The sequence below is a fragment of the Pezoporus flaviventris genome, unplaced genomic scaffold, assembly GCF_033815535.1.
Source record: "Pezoporus flaviventris isolate CSIRO_AGI_PZ_B2104156 unplaced genomic scaffold, CSIRO_AGI_Pfla_v1 ptg000020l, whole genome shotgun sequence".
Taxonomy (NCBI): domain Eukaryota; kingdom Metazoa; phylum Chordata; class Aves; order Psittaciformes; family Psittacidae; genus Pezoporus; species Pezoporus flaviventris.
Genome location: NW_026892568.1, coordinates 3,669,836 through 3,686,969, shown reverse-complemented (window position 1 = coordinate 3,686,969; position 17,134 = coordinate 3,669,836). Strand labels below are relative to the sequence as shown.

At 42.6% G+C, this 17,134-nt stretch overlaps 1 protein-coding gene across 3 annotated transcripts; it reads left to right on the top strand.

Moving 5' to 3' along the window:
• The first annotated feature begins 6,977 nt into the window (after nucleotides 1–6,977).
• PCTP (phosphatidylcholine transfer protein) lies at nucleotides 6,978–15,915 on the top strand. Of its 3 annotated transcripts, none has more exons than XM_061455387.1 (6): nucleotides 6,978–7,197; nucleotides 9,686–9,803; nucleotides 13,533–13,612; nucleotides 13,930–14,101; nucleotides 14,783–14,850; nucleotides 15,345–15,915. In XM_061455387.1, the coding sequence occupies exons 1-6, from the start codon at nucleotides 7,051–7,053 to the stop codon at nucleotides 15,408–15,410; spliced, it is 651 nt and encodes a 216-aa protein (XP_061311371.1). In that variant the 5' UTR covers nucleotides 6,978–7,050; the 3' UTR covers nucleotides 15,411–15,915. The 3 variants fall into 3 exon arrangements, with proteins under 3 accessions (XP_061311371.1, XP_061311373.1, XP_061311372.1); XM_061455389.1 differs by lacking the exon at nucleotides 6,978–7,197 and adding an exon at nucleotides 7,229–7,435; XM_061455388.1 differs by lacking the exon at nucleotides 6,978–7,197 and adding an exon at nucleotides 7,415–7,521.
• The last annotated feature ends 1,219 nt before the right edge of the window (nucleotides 15,916–17,134 follow it).

Here is a 17,134-nt window from a genome sequence, read left to right as displayed (position 1 = left end):
CATGACCTGACTTTCACCCCATTCCTATTACATCAATTCCTCTCTAGTCTTTCCAGTGTAGTATTTGGTCCTGTGTTGACAGATAACCTCCCTCCTATGCTTACACCATCAACAGTTCCCCTAGTACATTCTTACTTTTCCATGCCAACTTTATTACTGAAAGTATTACATAAAATAACTCCCAATGCTGCTTTTTGAGAAAGTAATCTGAAGTACACATAAACAAGTGTCAAACTGGGCTTAGAATTCACATGTTTCTGAATAAATAAATGCCCTAACAATAGGCTAGAAAGTTACACTCTCTTCTAGACCTCATGCAATTGTAACTCCTTCTTGTGAAGCAGAAGAGCTGCTATGAGAAGTGATGGGAATGATGCCTCCTTTCAGTGCTGTGAGAGCAGTGGGCTGTCCCCTAAAAGGGGAGGTTTGTAGCTCCAGGACACAAAGAGGTCAAATACAACCACCCCTCTGGCCTTTTAAAACGGGGATGGCAGACTACCTCTGCCTTTTAAGGGCCTGCTGTGCTCAGAGCATGACTCTCCAAGGATATAAGGAAAGAAGTACCAAACATACCCGAAGCAGCACGTTTGGCACCTGTAGAAATGCAGTGCAAACAGCTGAGGAAACTTCAGGACTGAGCAACAGCTGCAGCAAGGGGTTACAGGTTCACAGTTTTGGACTGCCATGCTTAAATGCCTCATAGTTCCCCTTTAGGACCTGACCTAAATGACAAAATCTGCTCCCTGTGGCCTTAACACAGCTGCTCCGAGGAGGTGCAGCCCCAGAGGGGACAATAAACAGAAGCCTATGTCATTCTGGAACTCCTGCAGCCTATTGAAAGAGCTCAGTTTTACTCCTGAATCAAGCAGTGCTGTTGCTCTGCCTACTAAGACACACTTGTAATACTTCATGGCTTCATTTGAGTTCCTGACAGTCTCATGGGCTTTTAGAGCACAGCAAACAGTGACTCATTAATCTGGCAAAGCACAACCTTTGTGGGCTCCCTATTCAATTAGTTTTTCTTGCCTTTTCTCTAACTCTCCACTGAATTTTCCTTTATTTCATCCCTAAGCCCACACACGGACACAGCATGTCCATTGATTGCATTTACTGAAACTTTTAGAAAGCACTCTTTCAGCATGTTTAATATGTTGGAAATGGTCCTTACCATGTCCTGCTGTGCATGTGTTTCATGATGGGGAATGGAGTTCTTAGCAAAGCCAGTTAAACCAGAGAACATAAAACATTGTAGCTCCCCTCTCATTAAACCAGTTTCCAGCACCAGGGAGTTCAGCCCTGTTGGTTGATAGCTGTGCAAACCACCCACCCAGTAATCAGTCTCATGAAATGGATGTGCTTATAATGATAGTGAGAAACCTCCTTGCTGACTAGGAATATGGAAAGGAATTTTCTTTTAACTCCATTAGATCCTCCCCTGGTCAATTTCAGCTATCCTGCTGTGCATTTGAACTTCCTTATTCCCCTACTCGACTTTCACTTGATCTTCCTGCAGTGCTGAAGAAGACAGGACATCTGGAGCTGAAAACAATTATTCTTATCTCCTACTGCTTTCATAATTACACGAAGTTCACATTTGAAAAGCTGCATTCCTTATGGGGATGTGTGCTTTTCATTAACAGAGGGATGCGCCACACCAGCAGAAGCCAAAGCCTGAAGCTAGCAGAAGTCTGTTACAGAACCTCTGAATCTTTAGCCAACTGGAATCTCTGAATCTCAGCTTTCTGGCTGAGCTAGGAGGAAGCCTGGTAACAAAGACAAGACAATGTAATTTCACCATAACAGTGCTTTTTCTTAGAGGTTATTGCAGTAGAATCCAGTGAATTCAGCTGAGATTTAAGTCAGGGTAGGAATGAGCTCTTCCCATGGCTCTGCAGAGGGCTTTTATTGGTTTCCCACCTGCACTGAGTACCCCAAGGAATGCACAGGGCACAAAGATGTGGAGGGAAATGAAGACAAAGAGTTGCAAAAGTGACCTCCCCAAGCTCATGTAGTGGGTGATGTCAAGATGCTTTGTATGTCACTTCCCTGCTCTGCCAGTGGGTATGGCACACACTGTTCCCTCTTCTAATGCTCACTCTAATGAATATGGATCATTTCAACCACTGTAATTGACTCTGGCAGTAGACAGAAAATGATGAGCTGTCAGCTACCCTAAACAGGCCATCAGTTGGATTACTTCCTTTAAAACGAGGCTCTAGACAGCTTGGGAACACTGGTGAGAAGGGAAGGAATTATGGGGAAATCACCACTTGCCAGTAGTGTTCAGGGGCTGCTGATACACAGATATACAGGTCAGAAGAAGCCTTCAGATTCTCTTAGCTGACATCCTGCATATCACAAAGCATTCCATTTTACATTCAGCCCAAGATCAGGACTATGAAACCAAACTTCTCTGCTCATCTGAAGTATATTTTGAAGAAAATTATCTAGTCAAGAGATGGAGAAGTTGTCTTACCAATTCATTGAAATGTTACTGTTTAAAACCTATGGTTTATTTCTGGGTTTTGGGGGTTTGGGTTTGTTTTTTTTTTCCTGATTCCTTTATGTTAATTTTAACTCTTTAGCCTTTACCATGTCTAATGAGTCTTTTTTTGTCCTCCTCTACTACAATCCTTGGAACTAAATTTATATCTAACATACTGCATGCAGCTACACACACAGTTTTTCTCCTGCAGAACAGATGATTTCATATGGGATTAGCAGTAAATTACGTGTCTGATCTACAGAGGAATTAAGAAAAAGAAGAAAGCACTATTGCAGTAAGCAACAGTTCTCACTGTTCCCACTAAAGAAAGCTTCCCATCCATATCATCTGCTTTAGCATTACTGCTAAGGGAAATGCTTAGAAATAGTTGTACATCCACATAAACAAGTTAGGAAAGGAGAGGGTGTGGTAGTGACAACCATTTGCCAAATCAAGTCAAGAGCTAAACAGCCTTGCTTATCATCTGAATGACTCATTTTAGGTCATGCAGATGATTTGATAGTGCAATCCCTTCTTTCCTATAGAGAAGTTGTAAAGTTGCTCCTTTCCTCAAGGCCAGGTAGATGGGTTGCACCTCACAGTCTCGTTTATTTGCACTGGGAGGGAATGTGGCTAAAAGGTGTAAATCAAAAGTAAATATGGCCAAATGAAGAGGTGGGTCCTAACACCAGGAGTCCAGCATATTAAAGATAAATAATATTGAATAGTAGCAGGCAGGAAAACAGCAGAACTCCAGTTATTCTCTGAATCTTCTTCTGTTTGAATGGAGCTCTGTTGAAACTAGATAATACAGATAGAGTCATAGTTTGGCGTTAAATTCAACTCTATGAAGAAGGCTATTGCAAGCTAGTGTTTAATGGCCACTTAAAACCTCTTCTGACAGCTTGAACAGTGAATGTCTTGTGCTAGTTCTTTGCACTCTGGGTGCCTATACATGTAGGCAGGAATAGAAAATATATAGAATATATTTTTAGATAAAATATATACAATACATATCTCAGTGTGTCAGACAGGCTAGACTTTCTGCATGTTCTTTATGTGTTGGAAAAACAGATTTCCCTTTGACTCCCGCAGCAGAGGAGAATACAGACTGCCTTGCACAAGCACGGCTATCCTGGGAGATGCTATTGTTACTTTCCAGCTTCCTGGATGAAGAATTTGCTTCTTGCAAGCAGCAAAAGTCATGAAACAATTTGTAAGAAAGGCTTTTACATAATGCAATCAAGGGAACAACAGTAGCATAAGATTATAATTGGTCTGGCTGTGTATAATAGAAATATGAAAGTGCATACTGCATAAATGTCAGGACTATTCAGCACTTTTGCAAAATTTTTGGAATACACTGAGTGAAATGGAATGACAATAGTATATAAATATCTGCACAGCAGTAGAATCCATTGAAATCCCACATCTTTAGTTCATCTTCAAGAATTTCTCAAAGTGCACCACTGCCACACAGAGACAGACGCAGGAAAACACAATATAACTGGTAGCACTTTCACATATGGATACCCATATCCAAAGCATCTGAGGCCTGAAAACTTTAACGTAGTATGTTGCTTTTTTCATTTCTGGCCACATATGATTTTCAGATGGAGGAGTTGTCCTGTTCAGTGCTTTGATGCCACAGCATAGAATTCACTGGATTACTCAGAGCTGATTTCAGAAAGGGTGCAAGTAATAGAGATTATTTCCATTCTAAAAAACAGGTGGGCAATTTAGGTGCACTAATCCCATGAACAGCCCAGATCAGCAAGTTTCCTCGAGGTATCACTTCCCACTGAAAGCAGCAGCAGATGAATACCTAAGAAATATTAAGTATGCGGGTCAAGTCCTGGGCACTTTTGAAACTCCCCCTCATTGCCCTAGAATAGTAACCCTCTATTTTCATTCAGATAGTATTTAGGTCCTGATCCATGTGTGGGACTGGATCGTGCTGTAGCTAGGCTGCCTTTGGTAGCTGTGCTCAAGCTTGGGTTCGTGTTCCCAGAACCAGCTGCCTTGAAGCAGTTGCTATCCCCCTGTCTGTTGGGATAGAGCTCTAGGATATTGGTCTCTGCTATGTCTGAACTCCCCCAAGACTACAGCCCACTAGCCAATAGTGCAGATATTAAAGGGTTTGAGTTCAAAGTTTAGCTTCTGTCCCTAAGGTAAGGTCTTATGACATGCAAGTGATAAATAATAACACTTACGTAAACATACATGAAAATAGAAAATAAAGTCTCCTTTCAGAACTGTTTGTGCTTTCTTAGTACTCACCACTCCTTCTTTACCAAGAAAACAGGGCACATAGTAATGTCCTTTTTGAAAGCTTTGGTCCCTAGAGTAGCCTTGGGAGATAAATCTCTTTTTCCATGAGAGTGTTATGGGAGGGAGGGAGTGGCCAGGCAGCTGTAGCCAATGTACAATTCTAATGCCGTGTGGACAACAATATAATACCAAAGATCTACTGTAAAACAAAACAACAATGTTGAGCTATGATCACTTCAGTCCTTTTGCACAAATAAGGCTCCTTAAGAGGTCATGTAATCCTACAGGCACACATCCTTGCTGTAGGTGAAACACTAGCTTTTGACTCACAACTCCTCCTTTTTCATATGGGGTGAAAGTCATCCGTGTACAAACAAGAGCCATGAGCTCTTTGTGTCTCATTTGAGTCCTAGTTCAGAGCATGAATGGGATTTAAAAGTGAGATAGAAATCTGGTAAAATCACTGCAAAAGTAAAACTACCACTTGAAGAGCTATTTCTGTAAGATAAACTACATCAGTCCCACCATTGTCTCATATTCCATTTTAAAGAGCAGATCCTCAGCTGGGTGAGCAGCACAGCTCCACTGAAGTCACTTTAGCTCCACCAAGAATTTACTTGTAAGGCTTCAGCCATAAGAAGCGTCATGTTTTGGAGAACCAGCTGGGCTGGTGGGCACACCATTGTAATTCACAAAGAACACAAACAAGCCAAAATATTTTACATATATTGTATAAATATTAACAATAAAAGGTCATAATACATGTAAGCATATTACAGAAGTCAAACACAAGAACTGGAATGTTTGCCTAGTTTCATTGGGAGGTGAGAGCAGGTAGTGTGAGAGCAAAGACTTGGCAACTGTTAGGGACATTATCTTAGGAAGATGCTACAGGGCAAATTCTGGCATCAAATATACATGATGGGGGGAGGTTGTTTGGTACCATCTTGCCTTCTCCCAAAACCCTCTCTCCAAAAGTTCTGTGGACTGTGCACGAATGCTCAGCCTGTGTGTCCAAACCAGAGTCATCCAGAAATGCTCAGCTCTGCTTGCAAACCAATCGTCTGGAACTGGAGAGGACAGCTGACATAAGTGAACTCTTTGTCAAAGAGCTCAGCCACTCGGCAGGGAGCTAGAAAAAGCTAACTTTTGCCAGCCTTGCACAGAGGTTACCACCCAGTGCATTGCACTAGTGAATCTGCTCTTAGTCAGTAGGTTTGATGATGTCCCGTAGCTCAGAGTTGCTTGTGTTTTATTCTGAAGACACAGCGTTCAACAGGAAAGTCTCACAGGAATTAGAAGAAAAAGGTTGGAATGAAAACAGGCTTACAATCCCAGGGAGAATACCTTCTTTAGCCTCTTACATTTTGATGACCTGAATGCACTGAGTGCCTATGCCAGCCTCACACATCATCATATTGTTACAGGTGGTGTCATTAGCCGTAGTTTAAGTAGGATGTGAGGAGTGTCCCCATCAGTGAGCTCCTCCTGCCCAGGAGCTCAGACCAGTGGCAGTTTTGTCCCCTTCCATCCTGTCCATCCCAGTCCACCGTGGGCCAGGGCCTGCTTCCATCTCTCTTTGCTGCCCACTTTGTAAGCTGGTTGGGGTGTACCTGTGTCCAACACACTTACCAGCTGCTGCACAATGTTTATGGGTGCATTATATATAAAATGATAGAATGGTTTGGGTTGGAAAGGATCTTAAGATCATCCAGTTCCAACCCCTCTGCCACGGGCAGGGACACCTTCCACTAGACCAGGTTGCTCCAAGCCCCATCCAACCTGGCCTTGAACACTGCCAGAGATGGGACAGCCACAGCTTCTCTGAGCAATCTGTGCCAGCACCTCACTGACCTCACAGTAAAGAATTTCTTCCTTAAATCTACCTGAAATCTCCCATTTAAGTTCCTCATATGAACCACCCATAAGGAAAACTGCTTTTTAAAACGTGAAAATACATATACAAAAATACATGTGCCCATAGAGACTCTTCAATCCCAGTCTTGGGGGACACCCGAAAAGCCAAGCTCTGACTCACACACCAGCAGAACCTGACCCTGTTCTGGCCCGGGACATAAGACATTTAAACACCACCTCCCCAAGCGCGGCTGACAAACCAAGACCTTATCATGAAACACGGAGCGGCCGTTCATCCCGGCGCACCCTACATCCTCCGCCCCCCGCACCGCCCCGGCCCCGCAGCCCTCTCCCTGCTGCGCGGCGGGGGCCGGTCGTGGTGCGCGGAGGGGCGGTGCCGGCCATTGGCCCCGAGCTCGCCGCCGCCGCCACGGAGAATGGAGGCGCCGGCGCTGCGGGGCTTCCCCGAGGAGCAGTTTCGGGCCGCCTGCCGGGAGCTGGACCAGCCGGCGCCGGCGGCGGGGGGGCCCTGGCAGCTCCTGGTGGAGAGCATGGGCGTGAGGATCTACCGGCTGCACGACGAGGTGGGCGGGCCGGGGGAGCTCCCCCCGCGCCGGGGGTGGCAGTGCTTGGGCCCTGCCCGGCCCTGAGCCCCTCAGGGAGCGCCTGCGGCGCGCAGCGGGGAGAGGGACACGGAGGGTCGGGGCAGCGGAGCGGGTAGAGCCGCCGGGCCGCGCACAGGGCGGGCTGGGGCCCGTTGCCAGTCCAGGTGCCCCCGGCCTCGGCTCGGTTTCTCCAGGCTGCCGGAAAGCAGCTTTCAGGGTAATGCTATTAAATGCTGATGAGGAAGCGGCTCCGCTGCGGTGAACGCCGCCCTGAGAGGCGGTGCGCTGGGAAACCCGCACCCGGTGAGGCCCTGAAAGCTCGTTAACAGCCGGTGCCGGGGACGCTCCTGCTGGAAGGTGCTCCCGGCCTAATGGAGTGTTCTCCCTGAGAGTCCGCTCTAGCAGTGGTAGTCTGGGAAACTGAAGGCAGCTGTTATATTTCCTATTGGCTTTCCAGCTCCGTGCTGTATTCCCACCCACTGATTGAGAACTTGAAATGTTCCACGCTTGGTTTAACTTTCTTATTGTGAATTGCTGGTTTTATTGAATGTCTGTTTTACCTCCTGAAGGGTGTACTGTTCACTTCTCAGATCAAATCTGTGATTTCATACTGTTACCAAAATCCTCCCTTTTTTTAGTGGAACATATTTAATGATATATGCCATGATTTGTCTAGCAGTGGTACAAATAGACTGGGAGAGAACACCATAATTTCTTGATCTGTCTTGAGTGACAGTATAAGAACTTGAAGGCTACAGATGTAATGACTGAACTGACATTAGGAGCCTACCTTTGAATGTAAGGTAGAGTCCCATGTGTTAAGTCAGCACAATATATAGTGCAACACTTGCACTCTCTAGTGACTTCTGAATAATGTGACAGTAAATGACATTGCTACAGCTCTATTTTAACCTCTGATGGAGGGTTTACCTATAACAAAAGTGCTTTGAAGACCTATATTGTTCGTGTATCTTTTGATAATCCTCAATTAAAAAGTATTGCAGCCACTTCCAGCTGCTGTAGGGTGGTTTGTGAAAGCTTTAGAAACAAGCAATACAATGTAATAGTTTGTTGTCCTAAAAGTGTGGAACTGTAGCCTGCCCTCACTAAGGTACAAAGCAGACACTTCTGTGTCTTTGAGGCAGGCTCTGACAGCTTAAATGAGAAAACAGCTGCATGACTTTCTTCTATCAAACAGATTGAGAGAAAGCCAAAGGATGCAAAGGATGAGTGAGTGTGCTGATGAACAGCAAGCTTTGCATGGCAACTGCAGAATGAAAGGTTTCGGTGAGCTTGGTTTGTTGCCTCTCAGGATGCAGCCATAATCAAAGTCCAGGAAAATAATAGAAAGAATATTTTGGAAGCCCCAAATTTTGTGCTCTGGCATATGCTGTAGGATCTTGGCTTAATTTCAGCTGTAATACTTTAAAAATGAATTTTTCCTTGTGAAAATAAACGTGGATGCCTTTAACAAAGATTGTAAGAGTGTGTGGAGCTGACCGGTTCAGGTTGGAAGCTTGTGACTGATGCTTCAGTGAAGCCACAGTAAAGATGAATAGCTGAAGAATTATTATCTTTTGGTGTATCAGTTCTTCATCTTCTGAGGTTGATTTGTGAAGGGGAGGGGAAGAAGTAAAATCAACCATTCACTGACAGAATGTTGTATAATCCCTTCCTTCCCTTGAGAATGCTTGAATTTGACTCCTACACTGTACATTCAAAATACTCTCTTTGTTTTAATTTAGTCTTGAGCTGGTACTAACAATAGTACAAACGTTCTATAGGCACAGATGGAGTTTCCATATGTTGAAAGTAACATTAAAAGTGTTAACACGGGAGATATCCTGCACCCCACCCCTTCATTGCAGACAGCTTTCAGAAAGAAAATAGCTGATAAATATTGAAGGCAGCTATAATAGTGCATTGTATATAAGTGTGAACATTGTAAAGCATTCTTATATCACAGCTAGAAGGATAAGCACACCTACTTTGCTGGAAAGCTTATTCCAGATGGTGCAGTACTTGGTAACCTCCTGGGAGGTTACCTGAGATTCTTAAGCATGTTATAGAGGGTCTGGAGGCTTTGCCACAGGAATTTAATGCTTCTGGTAAGCTTTGGTGTGGGCAGGATTTATTCTGCGTTGACCACTGGAGATGAAAAGTGGGAATGTGTGTGAAGAAACATGCTCCCTTTGGAGCGGCTTACGAAGTAAAAGGGTACTGGTGTAAGGGAAGGAACAACCATTGTGCAGGGCAGGTCAGCCTGTCTGGATTTACACTTTCATGTGTAAATCAAAAAGTTGAGAGGTTAAAGACTGAATCTCACATTGTTTTTTGAGCACTTCTTTCACAACTCTTGGGCAGATTTGTAGTATGTGCCCCACCTAACTTCCTTCAGCTGTTCTCCCTGCTGCAGAGTGCTTCCCTTTCCTGTGTGACTTTTCCTCTCCCCATTCTGTTTCCACAGCAATCAGGACTTTATGAATATAAAATCTTTGGTGGTCTTGCTGACTGCTCCCCAAAATTGTGTGTGGATGTCTATATGGACTTGGATTTCAGAAAGCAGTGGGATCAGTATGTTAAAGGTAAGCTTCTCTAGGCCATTTAAATCCAAGCTTTATGTTCACATTGACTCTTCCCACCAGAAGTTTCAGAGGTATTTGAAGTTGCTGCATCCAAAGACTTTGAGCCAGACGTAAGTATCTTTGGGGATAAGGTTTCACTCTGCAAATACACAGGTAAACGCTGGCATTCATCACCATACACCTTTTTTTTCTGGAATGAATTATTTCCATGTTGATTAAAGCACACAACTGGCGTCACTTTTTATGCTGGAGCACCTTGTATGTTCTAGTTGTAATTCCTTAGTTAAATTTTAGTAGAGGTATTGGGGAGCAATGGAGATAGTACCTCTTCTGCATCTTTTCATATTGCAGTGGAGCAGTGCAGTCACAGAATCATAGAACACCGGATAGGATCAAGGATCATCTGGTCCAAACTTTCTTGCCAAAATCAGAGACTAGACAAGGTAGCCCAGCAGTCTGTTCACCTGAATCTTAAAAGGTGTTGGGGAATCCACAACTTCCCGGGGGAATTATCTCAATGGCTGATTGTTCTCCTTGTGAAAAATATTCCTCTGGCTTGTACCAGTTTTGGTACATGATGGAATGTCTTTTCCTGAAAGCACTGGTTGCTCTTGGCACTGGTAACAATTAGAAATGGGTGTATTGAGAGAACAGTTGGTGACTTCGGGCTTTTGCAGAGAAAGGAATGACTAATTTAGTTGTGTTTATTTAATGTTGTCTATGAAAAAGGGAGTTGAACCTGGGTATCCATATGGTGTTAAACCATCTTAAGTCAGCAGTGACAGGGCAAGGATTCAGCTGATGTAGGCCTGTGCTTAAAGTCAGTTCAGGCCAATAAAAATGAAACATGTTTTGCTGAACAAAGAAAAACCAAAGAACTGTTAAATGTTGTGCTTGTTAAGTCTAGGACAGCTCTGTGGGGAATGACTGCTGGTGATGCCTTTGGCTGTATGGGTACAGAACCACATATTTGACTCATGTCAGTACTTGGTCAAGCTTAAGAAGCTGTGTCTTCATTAGTAAGTGTTATTTGTCAAAATAGGCAATGGATTTCTTATAGCAAAGGTCACTTTGCCATTAATGAAACAACAGCCAGAGTGGATTCAACATTATCATACTGATGTAGAAATAACTGTTATCTTGAGTTACTTCAATAGTTGTCAAGTGCATTTAGGAGAACTGAATCCTTCTTAAATAAATACTGCTTTTTTTCTTAATGCCTCCTTAAAGAAAGGAAAGGAAGCAGTTCAGGGAAGCTACACCCTGAAACTGAAAGCTACATAATATTGCAGAGCTGGCGTTTATATCCTTGCTGACCATCATATGTTCATCTGTGAATTTGTACTTGTGATGGTACTTCAAGTCCAGTGTCTCACAGAAGTTAACTCTTGGAAGGTTACAAACACAGTGTTAATGCTTTCCTCTTAGCTTACCAATTGACACAAAACCACCCATTCTTCAGAACTGTAAACGGGATGAAACAGTGCCAGCAACTGTTTTCAGTGTTAATGATATAAGCTCAGGTTTTCTCCTTTCATATTCAGGGAGAAAAAACAGAGCCTTTTAATTCAGAGCCTTCTTGCTCTTTGTTTCACTGTTTATATTCCTTGTTGCTCTTAGAACTATGAATAATGGCAGTGCAAAGAAGAGTTCTCTGCTGAACTGCTGTCTGGCATTGAAATAAAAATGTGACTAGAGTAGATGTAGCTGCCTTTTTAGCTGAAAAGGTAACTGTTTCTGCACACGGCAGAAGAGGAAGTTATCTCTGTCCTCTAGTTATGTTCAGCAAAATTCTTTCTGAAGGCCTGACTAAAAGCAGATATAAGAAGGGTTCTTACAAGTACTTCAGATTGTTCTGCTTTGATCTGTTCTTCCAGGGGTTTGCCTGAGGCTTCAGAAACTTTGGTTACCAGACTGTTACTGTTGTTGGCATTGCTGTTAGTAGTCTGGCTCTTTCCAAAGCAGGCTCCTGGCTATCCCGAAGATGTGGACATTCTGAGGCCACATTCTGAGTGTGGAAACTGCCAATTCAGCAGGAAAGCTGTGTCTAAACCAGGAAATAGTGATTGAGGTACCATATGCTTCTGTGGCATGATCCAGAATGGCTGGGCCAGAGCTATCTTGAAATTTGCTCCTCCTGATTGCAAGAGTACTGATTGAGCTCATGGTAAAACAGTTTAATGGTAATAACTGACTGCTAAAGCAGCAAATGCAGCTGTGCCTATTATGAATAGAACAGCCTTGTGATTGATTGTGGTAATGCTAAGTGAAGTCTGGTTATTGATGAAAATATGCTGTATTCTGCTTTGGCCGGAAGCTGCCCACTGGTATTGACAGACTAAAGTGATACAGATGGGACATGACTTACCTATTGTGTGTTTTCAATGTGATTGCAAAGATACAAAGGTACGTGTGATAGCGGCTAGCAGTTGCGCTGAAGTCTTTAAAATACTGTCTTTATCCCCTGAAGGAAGGAAAGCTCTTCAGTTAGGAATGAAAGTAAAGCTAATATACCAATGCTCCACTGACCTCTGGTGGATAGCATAATGCTCCAGCTTGGAGCAGAAGAGCTGTTTTTGTGGGTGACAGCTGACTTGCAGGGCACGCTAGCAGAAGCCTGGTTTGGAACATATTACATAGGGGAAGATTCTCCCATCAGTGACACCCTTCCTTAGCAATGAGAATATCAGTCTGTTCAGCCTTGTTTTCAAAAGCCTCCCCCCCACTGAAAGTGATATGCAGGTGCATTACATCTGCAGGATCCACAGTACCTCAGACAGAAGTCTGCTCTAAAGGAGGAAAGCTCACTCTGTTTATGTGAACCACCTCCCTGGATCACACCCATGATTATGCATTCATGTAGTGACCAGTCCCTAACAGACAGGAGTTCACCACACTCAGCCTCATGGCTTATCAGGTCTGTTCGCCTGATAATGGCAGTTACTGCCTCAAGGGAATAAACCGTACAGTAAACAGCTTTTCAAACTCCATTATGTAGTTTGGTTTTAACCGTTTTCTTCTCCTTTTTGCCACACTACTGTCTGACTGAGTCACTGCCGTAATTTAGGGACTATTCCTAGATTTTTCTTTCTCTTTTCCTATGCAATTGCTTTCTGACTGAGTTTCCAGGCAGGCTGAAGGTGTGATGAAGGCTTGTAAACTGCTCAAGCTTCTTGCTCACTGTTGCCTGTATATACTGCTGTGAAATTCCTAATAGCTTTTCCAAAGTTCATTAATCTCTCATGTAAGACTTCTTCTTACATGACAAGCAGTGTTTGTCCTAGTTCCGTGTTAACTCAGAATCATTTACAAGGACAGTGACATGCTTGTGAGAAAGCATACTGTACTTGTGGCTCAGATTTATACAGAATATGGACATATGAGGGAAAAGCTTTGAGATGGAAAGGCTGTGGATGAGTTGACTGTCTGAAAGGAATTTGACTTCGCTTCCCACCAGAATTGTTCTGGTTTTGTGGTTTGTTTGGGTCTTTTAATCAACTAATTCAATAGCAGCAGAAAATCAGGCCACTTATTTTTGTGTATTTGGTTCCTGCACAGCCCTGGTACAGAATTCTCTTTAATGCCTCCTACTGCTACAACTTTACATACATATCAATTTTGATATAAGGATACCATGTAAAATGTGTTCATGTCAGAAATCTGAGCAGCTCTCGGTCCTGTTGCATTAGAAATTAAAAATATCTAACCATCTTCCTTTTTCAACTGCAGAACTGCATGAGAAAACATATGATGGTGAAAACATAATCTACTGGGAAGTGAAGTACCCTTTCCCCCTCTCAAACAGAGATGTATCCTTTCAAGCTTTTTGTTCTCTTGCACTCTTTGTCACTTTGTCATCCAGGGATCCCAACAGTGTACTGATTCTACTGCTCTGCTGCACATCGTCTAAGGTCTTGCAGTCATTGTATGACATGAATATGTATAACATGAAGGAGAGTGGGGGTACCTCTTCCCACACACAGCTAAAGCTCACATAACTGGATTGAATCCTGTAGAAGCATAAGAAATAACTTGAAGGGGCTGGTGTTTGTGATGGAATTCACTTGTCAATTCATCATTTGTCAAACTGACACTGTTTTGACATGCCTCCTCAACTTGAACACAGTATGTCTATATCCGTGAATGCCGAGAGATGGATGTTGCTGGGCGGAAGGTCTGGGTTGTGTTAGCTCGGAGTGTGTCTGTTCCTCAGTGCCCTGAGAAGCCCGGTATAATCAGAGTTAAAAACTACAAACAAAGCCTAGCAATTGAAAGTGATGGCAAGACTGGATCAAAAGGTAAGAAGTCAAGAAAGCGTGGTCACAAGTCATGTAGCCAAAGAATGTCTGTATTAGCAAGATGCACAAAGAGGAAGACTGGAAATTTTAACCTAAACCCAGGTACTGTAAAGTGGATGTACTGAGCACTGGGAGTACTTTAAAATAAATGAAGCTTTTAGAAATGCCCAGTGCAGCGTGCTGCTGTTAAGAATCTTTTATTTAATGGGCTGGGTAGTTAAGAATGAACTACTGACCACTTCATTCTGGCCCCCCGTTTCTCTTCCTGCCAGACGGTTCAGTTGGGTAGAGTCTGATGCCAGCTGCAGTCTTCTGAACTCAGCAATGATTTAAGTGTCAGGTTTGACAGATGTATAGATTAAAGGGTTTGCCTAGAGCTTGACTCCTGTCTGAGATCAGTCCTTTAAACACAATCTTATTTTAAAAGACATGCTGCCTAAAATAGTTTTCAGTAGTCTAAGTTAATATTACGGCACACTCAAGCTTCCCAGAGGTTACCTGGGAATGGCTGTGCTTATTTCACATTCTATTTCAACATAAGTTGACTATTTTGTGAAGAAATGAGAGCAGAACTGTTGTACTTGGTGCTTCAGTCACGCACATCAACAGCTTCTGTCATGTGGTGTTAGAGAAATGGGCTATGGCTGGATAACTTTCTGGTAACTTCTCTCTCCTCTCTAGTGTATATGTACTATTTTGATAATCCTGGTGGCATGATTCCATCATGGCTGGTCAATTGGGCTGCCAAGGTAAGTAAAGGCTGACAGCACAATTGTCTTTGGCTAGTCTGTTTCAATCAGTGCATTCACTGCGTTGTACCTTCTTCTGCATGGTGGGTAGAATTATTTTCTTTCTGAAACAGATGTATTGACTATGTAACAGAGTCCCATTTTTAGAGAATCGCTATTGTCTGCTCTCACTGCAGTTGTCTTCAGTTTTGGTTTTGGTTTTGGTTTTTAAAGTCCTATCAAATTCCCTTGGTTAGTCAACCAGGCAGTTACATTTCTGCAACAAAACAAAGAAACCCATCTTCCAGAGAATATGCGAATAGCCTTAACACAAGGAAACTTCAATAATGCAGTCTGTTCATGAAGCATGAAAGGAATGGTCTGCTGCCTTGTACCACATCTTAGAATTGTCCTGAATTAAAGGTTTTTATCTATAAAGGGGGAATTCTTACTCTGCTTATAGTTTTTCTTGATTCCATTATGCAAGAATGACTTTTCCACTTTTCTCTTTACAGAGTGGTGTGCCTGCTTTCTTGAAGGATATACAGAAAGCTTGCCATAATTATTCTAAGAGCACGTAGGTCAAAGTTGATCTCAATTGCTTAATTCCTAGAGCTCTGCACTTTCAGGAGTGGCTATGATATATTACACTGGATAAAATCTACCTCTAATATTGGAAAGAATTTTATTATAGTTGGTTTATGCCTTGGATTTGATTAGATCTTTGTTTCTATCTCCAACTGAAGAGCTAGCCACTAACGAGGTAACAGCAGCATCAGCTGCATCCTTTGGAAAGAACGTAAGTTGAGCCTTGTCCCTCATGCTTTGCTTCTGCTGATTGTCATGTGACAGCCAGAAGAGTTCTGTTGTCTCAAATATTGCATCCTTGGACAAGAGACAACGATCTTGCAAGGAGAAACATCTGAACTTCGGCTGAAAATTCTCTGCATGTCTTACGCCTGGATCTGCCTTCATGGCCTTGCAGGGTGGTTGCCTACTGAAAATGGGTAATGGAACTTGGCATTGCTTAGGAGGAAACACTTTCGCTGCTCAAGTTTTTAATTCTTAAACTTAAACGTATAAATTCTTAAACTTAAACGTATAAAATGCTGAGGACATGCAGGTAAATTACTAGAAGTCTACATCAGGAACTGGAACTCTGCGTTACGATGCCTCTTTATAGTGGCTTTAAGTCCAGAGCTAAAAGGACTTGTGCCTAAAGCCTTTCATTCACATCTGAATACCCCTGTATGCAAAGTAAAAGCCATTAGCTGTGTCCAGCTAGAAAAAAAAGGAGGAGTTGGCTTCCATATCTAATTTAATGGGAACAAGTTATATCTTCAGAGTCAGTACCATATCTAGAAAGCAGTACCAATTTGAGACTGGAAGTAATTTTAAACTGGATGCCTGCAACTGATTGTGACTGAGCCTGATGTGAAATTTGGGCTTGCTTGCATTTTAAAATTTCATGCTGCTGTGAAGGATGGAACTGTAGTTTTGGATGGTGATCCACTGAAAGCACAACAGAGCAGGAAATTACATTTCCAGCACCTTTGCAGGGGGCAAAGAGGTGGTGGAGTGCATAAAAGATGAGAGGTCCTCAATCTCAGGGATTTAACTTGTTCTTCATTGTTACTGAATCTAATCCTGCTACTGAACAATTCTTCTACTGGGGTAGCTCTGTCCTGTTAAAAAAGAAATGGTTGGAGTGATTGCCTTTATATTTTGTGTACATATTCATTTCCAATAAATTATTATTCCATCCATGCAGTGTTCTTGTTCCTTCTCTCATGTTCAACAGTGGCCACGCTGGGCAGGTCACAAATGACAGCCTGATATCGTGGGCTGCTTTTTAAAGGCTTTTGAAAGAATAACTAAGTAGGATTCCATGTATTCTGAAGAGCTTGCTGTCAGCAGTTTAGGCTTTTTTCAAGTGTTTTTGACTCGGAGGCCATTACAGAATTCAATATTACAGTGTTGGGCAATTTTCAATCCATTTTAAATTTAGCTGTCACATTTTTTTCTCCAGCAGATAAAGAACAGACATGGAGAGAGAATAGTTCTGAAGCAGAATTCTCTTTTAATAGTTTTTGTGCATGTGTGCTTGCTGGAGGTGAAGCTGAATTTTTATGTATGTGTACTGAAAATTATTTATCTCCATCATACCAGGAATATGATGGTGTTTCACCTGAGTATATAAATTCTCCAATTTTTATTTGCAGTGTTGGAACAAAAAATACCTTCAGAAAGCATTTTAGCAGTGTGGCAAGTCTGTAAAAATTCAAATGTCATATGCAATCAAGAA

Coding starts and splice junctions, on each gene's coding strand:
- PCTP (XM_061455387.1), top strand. CDS start 7,051: ATGGAGGCGCCGGCGCTGCGGGGCTTCCCCGAGGAGCAGTTTCGGGCC. Junction 13,613..13,929: donor TCCCCCTCTCAAACAGAGAT/GTATCCTTTCAA, acceptor ACTTGAACACAG/TATGTCTATATCCGTGAATG. Junction 14,851..15,344: donor TGGTCAATTGGGCTGCCAAG/GTAAGTAAAGGC, acceptor TTCTCTTTACAG/AGTGGTGTGCCTGCTTTCTT.